General features: G+C 35.1%; 1 protein-coding gene across 1 annotated transcript in view; it reads right to left on the bottom strand.

Annotated features, from left to right (window-relative positions):
• The window catches only part of HMCN1 (hemicentin 1), a 470019-nt gene that overhangs the window by 240606 nt on the left and 216968 nt on the right, over nucleotides 1-12445 (bottom strand). Inside the window, 4 exon segments of the mRNA XM_030936855.1 lie at nucleotides 2141-2299; nucleotides 7039-7152; nucleotides 9397-9524; nucleotides 10647-10788. Of these exon segments, the coding sequence (XP_030792715.1) occupies nucleotides 2141-2299; nucleotides 7039-7152; nucleotides 9397-9524; nucleotides 10647-10788 (543 nt within the window).

The raw sequence follows: 12445 nt of genomic DNA, 5'->3' as shown, positions 1-12445 counted from the left end.
TACAATAAACAAATAATTTGGCTTATGTTGATGGTTCTGTCAGGACAATTACTGGAATAAAAGTTGAAAAAGCCATTGTTTTAGAAAGGGTCACGGAGAATGAAGATCTCGAGTATAAGTAAAGATAAAACAAAATTCACTTCTGTTCAAGAAATAAAGTATAAATATGAAACATTTGTTAGGATGTTTCCTAATCCAATGCAAGTCCCCCCAGCACAGATAGCGTGAACCCTTATATGGTGTATCACTGGACAGAAGAAGGAATCTGGAAATTCCAGAAGCTAAAAGGGATTATCAAGAAGGCAGCAAGTAAGCAAATAAGCCTGTGCAAAAGATTCTTAGGATTTCTACAAACTTTCAGGGGACTGAGGGTGCAATTACCTTTTTGCTGGGAAAAATTACTGAGACTGTTTCTTCTTCTAGAGCTAGACAAGTCTAACAGAATCTTGAATAAACATAAAATATCTGTGCAGGAAGGAGGTAGAAGGAGAACTAGAAAATGTTGAGAATTAAAATGTACTCAGTGTATTTCTTGTAAACAAGAATTCTCTATGTAGTGACCCTCTTTATTTGGGCCTTATATTTCTAAAAGCTTTACTGTGTTTTACATCCTGCTTGCTAGTAGATTCAGAGCTACCCTCCACCCAAAGGTTCCAATCTTATTTTCAAGGCATTTATCTTAATAACCACAGAGTTTAGTCATGGTTCAAACACGTCTTACAGTGTCCTAGACAGATTCTATAGTGGTCTTTGTGGTCATTTCCAGCTTTGTTGATTCTCCCCCAGGGCATAATCACTAAGAATGCAGAGTGTTCACCAGACAGCTCAGGGGCAAGGGGATCATAAAAGATCCCAGAAAGCAAAAATTTAGCTTACATGAAACAAATATCAAGTTTAGCAGGACATAATTTTCATTGAAAGACTTAAAACAGTAGAACTAAAATGTTTTGTGTCACTATATTCTAAGAAAAACAAAAAGCATTTTCTTTACAGTTCTAACTTTGGCTTTACAAAAACAGTCTGGCATGAATATCATCATATACAAGTGAAAATATAGGCAAATTGAATGCAATGTTGTGTTTTATAAGTTCTAAGGGCCACAAATGTTAACTTATCTTAAAAATTAAATGCCAGATTCCATTTCATACAAAGTGAACTCTGTTATATCTGACCACAATGTGAAGATATTTATTTTTTAAGAGACATTAGGTAGACAAAAAAGAAGAGAGGACCAAACTTCTTGAGTAACCCATATACAGTTGTCTTGCATGCACTATATCTTCATTTTGTGATTGACATGTTTTTGTAGTACTTTATTTTATACACTGAAGAGTAATTACTATTGGATTTTTTTTTAAGTAAAAGCACAATCTGATACCTTTGCTGTCATCAACATCTTCAAACTGTGGTCTAGGGCCAAAGTAGAATTGCTGGCCTCCAAATGTTGATACTTAGAAATTTGGTGGCAGAATGGATGACTCTTGGTAGGGAAATGGCAACTTGAGTTCAAATATCCAGGTTCTGCCCCTCCCTAACTCTGTAACCCTGATCAAGTTGCTTAGCCTTTATAAGCCTCAGTTTCCTTATCTATAAAAAGGAGATAATTTTAGGATCTCTCCATATAAAAGTTTTTGACACAGCAAATGGTACATAGAAAGTGGCCCGGTGCGGTGGCTCATGCCTGTAATCTCACCACTTTGGGAGGCTGAGGCGGGTGGATCACGAGGCTCAGAAGTTCAAGACTAGCCTGGCCAACATGGTGAAACCCTGCCTCTACTAAAAATACAAAAAAAAAAAGCTGGGCATGGTGGCAGGCACCTGCAATATCAACTACTCAGGAGGCTGAGGCAGGAGAATTGCTTGAACATGGGGTGCAGAGGTTACAGTGAGCCGAGATAGCACCACTGCACTCCAGCCTGGGTGACAGAGTAAGACTCCGTATCAAAAAAAAAAAAAAAAAGAAAGAAAGCAAGAAAGCACCTCGTAAATGCCAACTACTGTTATGATATTAATCTGAAATGCATCCTCTAATTCTGCCATTCTGATGAATAATTCTACCAAATCATTTCAAGGTTATTAAACATGAAAAATAAACAGATCAATTTCAAAACAAATTGGCCTATAAGATCTGGAGGCTTACAGCCAACATCCAGAGTTATCTTGCCAGTTGCTCTTCCAGCCTCATTGATGGCTACACAGGTAAAATCACCAGCATCCAGATCTTGTGTTTCTTGAATCTTCAAAAGTCCCAAGAGAGGGTCAATAATGAGGAATGTTGAGGGCCTCAACTCAAGATCTCCTAAGTCAAAACAAAGGGGAGAATATTAAATACTAAAGTATTAAAATTGTTTATGCAGTTATTGGTTTAATTTCAAAACTTCTGAATAAAGTTGATTGCAAAGTTTTTAAACACAAGTGTTTGGCACAACAAAGACACTTTCTACAGTCTAAAATCCAGACCCGTAATAAACTGTGTATGAATATTTTCTATTTATGTCTGTATGTGCAACTAAATAAAAAATAAGCAGCTCTTTGAAGCTAGAACTGGGAAAGCCTGGGAGTCACAACCAAGGCTTAGGTAAGAAGGGAGTGCAGAAATGAAGGTTGAAAGGAGGTTTCTACCATCTTTGTGGCAGGATGCATTTGGTTACTCAGTAGATGTCTGAGAGACCAGAGGAATTTTATTTCAGCTAATGACCAGTGCCTTGAATTTCCTGAGAATGACTTTTATTTGAAGGCAGAGATGCCTCAACAAAGCTATGATTTAGGTTAGGCTTTTCCTTATGCTTCCCCTCCTCCTCCTCCAGGGCATCTCCTTTCCAAAGAATGGACTTAATCAGGATGACCACTATCATAAAAAAGTACATAGTACTGTACATAATACTGGATGTTTAGTGCCAGCTCAGTGTCCACATCTTTTTTGTTTGTTTTTGTAAAGGGTGACATCAAACATGTCAGGATCTTAAAAACTTCCAGGAGCTTTGAGAGCCATTGTTCTTAGAGTTTCATAGTATTCCCAGATGTCAAGCCTGAAAAGGTATTCTCCAAAATGTCATACACCAGCCATCTGACCTTGGCGAGAGGACCATGGAAGTAACTGTCTTAGCTTCTAAGAAGCAACACAACTCAGGAGCTAGTACTAAAATTCTCTAGGACACTGCAAATAGCAATAGTCAACAGACTCGGGGCAACAAATGGACAATTCCCCTTCTGTTTATATAATTTTCAAAGGCAAGGAGGTCATGAGAGGTCTAAATTTGAAAAAAAATTACATCAGCAACCGTCAGTGCCTAAAACAAAGTATTTTTCAGCATTCCAATATTTAAAACCTCAATCATCCTTTTAAGCTGCTACTACATACCACGTGAAAATGAGAGCAGTAACTAAAGCTGTGTCGATGTGCCTCTGAGAAATTTTTATAAATAAAAGCAGATGATGTTGACATAAACTTTCCTCACACCACGGGAGGATGCAATGTGACCCCACTGTTCATCAAGTATTAAAATATTTGGACTAAAATGCATTCAGATTTTTGAAATTTACTTTCCCCTTATATTTCTTCTGTAAATGTCAGAGGACATTAACAGGATAAAGACCTTTTTTGCTAGTAGCTTTCTATCAGAATAAAAATGTTTAAAGAATAGCAGTCATGAAACAAAATATAAATTGGAAAACATTAGTTCAATTAAGTCTCTATTTTAATCACATTTTGATAGATTCTCCTTTCCTGATTTCTACTGAAAAGTTACTCATCAAATTATTGAGGAGCTATAAATACAGAACCTTTCAGATGGAAGTAAAATGGTGATTTTTTTTCTTTTCTTTTCTTTTTTTTATTTTTTTTTTTGAGATGGAGTCTTGCTCTGTCCACAAGGTTGGAGTCCAGTGGCACGATCTCAGCTCACTGCAAGCTCCGCCTCCCGGGTTCATGCCATTCTCCTGTCCCAGCCTCCTGAGTAGCTGGGACTACAGGCGCCCGCCACCACGCCCGGCTAATTTTTTTGCATTTTTTTAGTAGAGATGGGGTTTCACTGTGCTAGCCAGGATGGTCTCGATCTCCTCACCTCATGATCCGCCCACTTCGGCCTCCCAAAATGCTGGGATTACAGGCGTGAGCCACCACACCCGGCCTATTTACTTTTAATATTAGGTAAGACTAGAAGAATGTTATACATAGTAAAATATATCAACTTTACTGACAATATATTCTAGGGTTTACAGTCATTACCATTGAGGAGAGTTCTCTTTTTGCTGTAGTTTAAATTCAATCCTGGCTTCTGTGGATATAAAGACTAAAGGAGAGATCATTATCTCTGGTATAAGATCCTTTCAAATAATTGATAAGTAAGTAGTTATCAAAAACATTTGTTTAAAAACTTCTTAAGTGTACTCTTAAAAAATAATGGGTACCCTGGTGAATTTTTATGTAGATTATATTTATCTATACTCTATATATACACACACACATATATATATATATCATTTTACAAATAAAACAGATATTTAAAAATATACATTCACTTATTTTTAATAAATGACTGACATTTTAGTATAATGAACATATTATATTTTTAAAATTGTATTTTCAAAACATGAGAAATTTAGTGAGAAGAGTGGCAGTGTTTCACATTTTTGCAAATCTCTATAATCTCTCATGTAGCATAATACAAGACAGCTGAAGCTCACATTTGCTTCTCCACTGATTCTATTGGACATCACATAGCCTCCAGAAACTCCATTATTCACTTTTGAGACAATAAGAATGAAAAAGGCAACATCTTAGTATTATTATGAAAATAGTTTTGATCTCATGAATCCCCTAAAACAATTGTGAGAACCCCTGGAGTCTCCAAACCACATTTTAAGAACAACAGATCTAAATGAATAAATCTAATTTCTTTAATATTTTACCATACATGTTCTTTTTATAAGATTTCAATAGTGTTTTGATTTTCCTTTGAATCCACTTTATGTTGCTCATTTCTAAAAATAAAAGATCTAAAATTTCAGAGAGCGTTTGTGCTTATGGAATTCCTTTTCTGTGATGGTCTGACTGGAATACAGTTTGTTCATTTTTTTCTTTCAAACACCTACTTTATTCAATCAGAATCACCTCAAGGAAGGTATGAGGAAAAACATATTCTTATGGTGAAGGCAGGAACTCTTTCTCCTCACCCCTATGGTTTCCATAAGGTAGCATTTTTCCAACCTTCCTGGTGTCTTGTTCTCAGCAGAGATGGGACTGGAAAGCCCACCTGCTCCTAACCCCCTCCATTTTGAGGCCAGTTTGCATTCACAGGAGTTTGTCCCCTAGATTTGCTCTTGGTCTTCCTAACTCTACTCTGTTTATGCATAAATTGTCTGCCTGTGACTTGGGAGGGTATGTTAGTTGACCTGATCCTGGAGGTCAGGGCAGCTCTGCCTATTATTGATGAACCCAGGAAACACATCTTACAATGTACCAAATGCCCATATTCTATCTCTGTTGGTTCATAACTTGGACAGCAAAATGATATATTATTGAACTCACTGAGTGGTAATATCTATAGTTGACAGAAGGAACAGAGAGTAAATTCTAGAATCTCTCATGTGGTGGATACATAGTTCCCTATCTCCTCTTCAGTTTCCAAGCTATTTGTGGGTTTAAGACAGACATGAAGACTAATTGATTCAGGAGCACAGTCCCAGTTTGGGAGAATAAAAGACTTTTTGTGACATTCTGCTATATACACGTATATAGAAGTTGGCATTTCCATTACTTTTTTGAATTTTTATTTTCATGATAAACTATTGAATGACATTTAAAATAAAGAAACACTATCTCTATAACATTTTCTTGATATATTTAATTATAATATAAATTTGAAATCAGGACTTATTTCTTTGGCAATTAAATAATTTAAGTATTTTAAGAAAGTAAAATTAGTTTATGTTAACCAACATAAACCTGACTAAGGAACAAATTCAGAAATGCCTTCTTATCAGAGAAAACATGAAAACTACAAATCCTTTCAGTATAGACAACCAGGAAAATGGCATTACTTCCCAGTTTCCACCTTGGTTTTGATTTATATTATTTAAAACTATTTATTTTCTACATAAAGCCTTTCTTTTTCACCTCATGTTCCCTAAGAGTTTGAACTTGAGGTGAATTCCTAATTTTGTGATTATGACATCAACCTGTTGCTATGGAAATGTTTGTGATTTAACAAACAGAATCATAACAATAGTGCTTTGTACTATTTAACACTTTTCATCTGAAGATTAAAAAGTGTTTTGCAAACAGCATCTCAATAATCCTAGCAACCTCCCTGTTAGGGTGTTTGCAGGATTTTTTTCTTTTTCCCGTAATTGGAAGAACTGAAACAGAAGCAGAAGCAGGGCTTTTTACACAGATATCTACTGTCAGCAGCTGAGCCTGAACCAGGATCCAAGTGTATTCTCACCAAGGTCAAGTGGCATATAACCATTATTTTATTATGGAATCACAGAGGTGCAATCTTTATGATACAACTATAGAAAGATGATTTCTATAATTGAGACAAGCATTTACCATGTATGATGTAGCTGACCTATCAATAAATACATTTGTCTTTCAACTATCTGTAAGCTTCAATGTGTATCTTTATTTGAACACTTTATAGAAAGTATCCTTGTGAATCTAGAAAACTTTTTAATAGTGAGAGCCATCACCTCTAAGAAAAGTGAACTAAAATCAGTGGAGTTATTTTAAACGTTAACGGAGTATTCTTGGATAATTTTCTTCAGGAAACAATCCTAAACTAACAAAGAGAATGTTCAGATGGATTAGCAAAGGCGAACTTTTCCTGCTTTGATTTTCACAGTCCTGTAATCCATACCAGATGTCAAATCCTGAAATTCAGAGTTGAGAATTTTGAACTATTGTCTCCAGTGAGATCATAAACACATTTTATGGGGCTGCTAAGTCACACACCAACACAAAGTTTTAACAAATCATTTTTTAAAAAAGAAAACAAAACTAAGTGAACCAGACACAAACATACTGAAGAAATGTACCTTTGAACCATTTAACTTGAGGTGGAGGAACACCAGAGGTTTTGCATTCCATAACGGTTATATCCCCAAGGGCAACCAGGAGCTCGCTCTGAACTACCATCAACTTAGGGGCTTCTGAAAAAAACAAACACGCAAATAGTCAACATTTAGCACAAGACCAGATGGGTTTTGTTTATGTTTAGTAAATGAACCAATTTAAAAATCTATCAGAACTTATGTGCTTGTGGCCATTTCAATATTTATAAACCAAAAGAAACTCTCGTAATGCACATGCACATATGTATTTGTGATAAAAAGATCACTTATCAAGGTCACAGAAATTATATCAGGAAAAATATAATGACTAAAACAAAAAATAATTATGATAAAACAAACTCCAGAAAAATTATGAAACTAATTGAAAGTTCTTTAAGAAAAAGAGTTATTTAAGGAAAGAAACATCTTAGAAATCAGAATACATCTTAGAGAAACAATATAACAAGAACAGAGAGAGGAATAATTCTAAGAAAAATATAATCAAAAGAGGGATAATGGTAAGACTGACAGCTAAATTAAGACTTGAGGATGATATAACTGTAGATGAATTTGTTAACATTTTCTACATCATTTTAAGGATATTCATGTCTAACTACAGGAAGATATTTGCAGTCCAAGCCTAAAATTTGCATTTACAAAAAGTAGAGTCTCCTGGTTTTGACCCTTCTTTTTCCTGTGATGCTAAATACAGACATTCTCTAAATTTCTGTTCTTCATTCTGTTTGCTTCACTTGCTTGCCTAATGGTTCAGTTTACTCACACATTTTGTCTCAACGAGATATTTTAGGACTTCCTAGCTTCAGCTGAGGTATTTTTAAACAAAGCTAAGTTAACTTCTCACAGATCACATAATTTTTCTGCTAGAATACCTTCAGTGATTCCCACTGCTTTCAAAATTCCATAGAATCTCTTTCAAAAATCATAAATGGGTGCATAGCTTTTTTTTTTAACCTTACCCTCCATTACACTTCCTTACTTATCACAAGGTACAGAGCTTCACTGATAGTCCAAAACACAACAGACTTCAACAGACTTTTACTTTCCTATCTTCTTTGCCTTTCCTAAAGCTATTTCCTCTTTGTAAAATGCCCTTTGCCACAATCCTTCAAATCCCACTCATTCCTCCAGACTGAGCCTAAATCCTGTCTCCTTTGAGAAATCTTTGCTAATTCCTCAGTCTGAATTAATCTTCCCCTCTGCCAACCTCCCACTGTAGTACTTGTCTGTCTGCCTTGTTATATTCCTGTATATATCCACCCCCATTGTATAAATTCTTGAAAAGTAAAGGCTACATGACACACGTTTTAAAAATTTTACACTCCACAGTCTCCAGCACAGCAATTTGCATGCTGCATCTCTAGAGGTGCTTAATAAGTTAAAATCAATGTGTTTAACATTAAGGCTTCTACGTGAATGAACCAAAATTTGTTTTCACAATGGAAGTAGAATTCGGTTTCAGTCACTTGTTCCACATTCCCAGCTGTTTTTCCCTCTACACCGGGGTATTCTGTGAATATTTTTAATTCACTTATCTCCAAATCTGAGCTCACTTTCCATCTAAACGTATTCACCATGTGCCTTCTTTATTTCTATGAATGAGACCACTTCTTTCCAGACTCTCAATTCAATACTTGTGACATTTTTGTTCTCTCCCTCACCTATACCTTCAAGTACAATTCTCTATTTTTATTGTCTCTTTTGAATCCTTTCTTCACTACTGACAGTTTCATTATCTTACTATGAATGAGACTGAATAAGAATGAATGAAAGGGTGGATTGCTAGCAATTGATTATTCACAATTTATAACCTGGAACTGAGTATATGACACCTTTATCCTTTATTTGACTAAGAAAGACAAAATTAAATAGAAATATTCTATAGAATAATTTTCATGAAGTACGCTTTCAATAAATGTTTAAGTTTGGAGGGGAAATTGAAGATAAAAAGTAAAAATTATATTATATACAGTTTTGCATATAAGTAGAAATTATAAAATGGAAGTTAAGCTAGAAAGGATATAGAATTTATTAATGTAAAAGTAAAATATTGCAGAGAACAGATGAACAGTGGAAAGACAGAACTTTGTGGACAATATGAAATTATTCCATTAACCTGGAAGCTTCCTTGATTTCTGTTGACTAATGAAGCTTTTCACTCTATGAAGTTTTAACTTATTTACAATATTTGCTTCAATCAGTGTGTGAAATGAAGTATAATACTATGTATACAATACTAATATTAATTTTTCAAAAAAGTGCTTTTGCATTGCTTGATGTGATATTCATCCTATTTTAATTGCCTTTTAAAGTGATTATACTTGCCAATGTATCTGAGAGTAGAACTCTGTTTATCTGTTCCAGCTGAATTACTCGCTAGGCAACCGTAGATCCCTGCATCTTTGGGAGCTGCATTTTTGATAAATAAGGTACCATCTGAGGTCATCCTATATCTATGAATAAAAAACAAAAAGAATATAAAATTGAAAATACCATAATAGTAATATCAAGATAATATAGTGCTTTCCTTTAAAAATATTTTCAAATCTTTTAGAGTTAAATTTTTGGTGTTGATTGCAGACATGGTTAACATCATTATTTTATAAGCGGAAATGTAATAATAATAATAATAATAACAATATCATGTATCCAGTGTTGGATACATGCCAGTGACTGCTCTAGAAAGTTTACTTTTATTTATATCTAAAATTTTCCTAATACCCTAATGAGTTAAATACTATGAATATTTCTGTTTTTACAGGTGAGCAAAGAGGTTACAGAACTCACCCAAAGTCAGAGTTAGTAAATGGAAGAACTGGAATTTGCACCCAGGCAATCTTGCTCCATGTGGTGAATTGCTATACTAGACCGTTCTTCAAAATGAAAACTCCAGAGATGTAATGTCTCATGTCACACAGTGAGTCTGTGAGGAGTCTAGGAATAGACTCTGACTCAACTTGCTGGATAATACCTATGACCTCTTCACTGCCAAACCCAGAGTAATGGAAGCCCCATGGCTGGATACTTTGTTGTTTATATTCCGCGTGTTTATTATACTCTAGGAGCATGAGTGGATTCAATGCCTTTAAAAAGCACCCAGTGGAATTAAATGCTTCCCACTGTAGTTTGGCAAAAATGGAAGTAATTACAAAGAATGTCTGTACACATTTTAATTAGAGCTACTGGTCTGTTCTTGATCTCTCTCTTCTGTTAAATCTAGGACAATGCCTTTAATAGATTTGTTAAAACTATATGTTATTTTACCTCACAAAAAGTTTATTATCCTCATTTCAATTACTCAAGTTAAACTAACTGTTTTGGTGCTATGGTTGCAACTCAAAGTATTGGGAAGCACTTGGTCCCAGCTATTGAATTCAAGACTTAATAACCTCAAACTTTATAAAGTCATCATTTATATTATTTTTGACATTCACAGCCTGTTTATAAAATGTAAAGCTATGTATGTTGGTCAAACCTCACTTAATATTAGGGATTTAGTCATATTAGTTTGGTCTAGAAGTCTCATCAATTTTCCTCACTCAATAAAAACAAAGAACATGATACAAACCCAGTACCTGTGTGAACCCACGATAAACATATCATTAAGGGTCCAGGCGATCTTTGGTTTGGGATAACCTGTTGCGGAACACATGATGGAGACCTCAGATCCTCCTGTGAAAGACTGATTCTTGGGCATCACAGTGACTTTGGGTGGTTCTGCAAATAAAAGTATACGTATGTAGAAAAAATGCCAATTTATCTTGATGTTAGAAGCTTCCTATGGTAGCAGATTTGTAGGTTTTTTACCACCACACCTTTATTGCCTTCCTCTGTGGATGACCCCCATCATAGATACGTCAGGAAAGAAACCAGTGGTAATGAAAACAAGGGAAGTAAACTCTCTTTGAAAGTTAAATGAATTTGATCCTGATGTTATATTGTTGTGTTTCCACTGGTTACCATGAAGCCCCTTGCTGGCTTCCTTCCCCTAGCCGACATACAGTTTGTGCCACTAATCTGATACTTCTCTATGAACCTGTTCCAAGGCAAAGTCTCTAGATAGAACTTTTGGCTCTTTCTAGACAACGAATGTAGGATTGGAGCCACAGCTTGTCCTGACTATGCTGTCTGCTTTGTTCAACTTGATCTTTCTCTTTTTATTTATTTGATCATAACTTTGTTAAGGTCAGAAACCATGTACTCGTATTATCCCATATTCTATTATATTCTATAGCATTTAACCTCCCTTGTATATCATGCAGTGGCTTGTATATAAAAGACACTTAAAACTGTTGATGGACTGCAGTTTCCTAAACTGTAACCTGGCTCTGAATTGTAATCTCTGCCAGTCTCTCCCAAGATCCTGCTACATTGGTCATTTGACTCATGTCCGTGCATCCACAGGACCTCAACTTAACAAAAAATGTCAGTTATTCAAACTTTGTTTCATTACACTTCTATGACAGGAAAAAGACTTTTGAAAATGAAACACTAAATCAGGAATTTATCATCAAAAAGAAAACAATTCTCTGAGATAATTCTGGGATGTTGATATATTTGTCTTAATAGATTACATGTTTTACATCTATGTTGCTACACAATAAGAATTAATCTTCAAAGAAGGTACCATCAATGAGATATTAAGTAACTCCTAATGTAAATATCCACCACTCAATAAGGTAAACAAAAGTAAATTAATTTCCAGGGTTTGAAACAGTCAGATTTCATGAGTATTAACAGAAATAAATAAATTCATTCAATGACATCTGTTTTTTGCACAATTATTATGTGCCAGGCACTGTGCTAACTTGCAGGGACACACAGATGACTCCAACAGGCATGCTGTCTGCTTTCCATTTAATTTGGTTTTTACTATAAATAAAATTGAGAAATTCAGTTAGCTAGTTAGATGTGAATATATTTATGATATATCTTTCCTGTAAGTTGGTCTGCAAATTGTGGCTTAGTTTCACTAAGGAACCATTAGCTTGGGGGAATCTCTATACATGTGAAAGAGATACAAATGGTACTGCTGGGCGGCAGCAGCTACACAACTGAAGGAAGTTAATTAGTGCCTAATTGCTAGCAGCTTACAATTGTCCCCCTCCTCTTTTTTTCCTGTTTACATTGTGATTTTCAAATTATGATCTAGTCTTTGAAGTTAATGTTTGCAGGATTTTTTCCAGTCCATGAATTTAGTTGATAGCCCCATTATTCCATGGATTCTTGTTGGTGAGCATAGGGCTAGAGAAATGTGTGAGGTCAAGGGCAGACTGACTATGGCCAGTAAGTTCAAATTGTGATTCCATCTGGAGTCCATCAATTCTGAAATTCTGAAGGACTGCACATGCTGTAGGGATGTTGCAGATAATCT

The sequence above is a fragment of the Rhinopithecus roxellana genome, chromosome 8 (genome assembly GCF_007565055.1).
Source record: "Rhinopithecus roxellana isolate Shanxi Qingling chromosome 8, ASM756505v1, whole genome shotgun sequence".
Lineage (NCBI taxonomy): Eukaryota > Metazoa > Chordata > Mammalia > Primates > Cercopithecidae > Rhinopithecus > Rhinopithecus roxellana.
The sequence above is the reverse complement of the archived record's forward strand: the minus strand, read 5'-3'. Positions and strand labels throughout refer to the sequence as shown.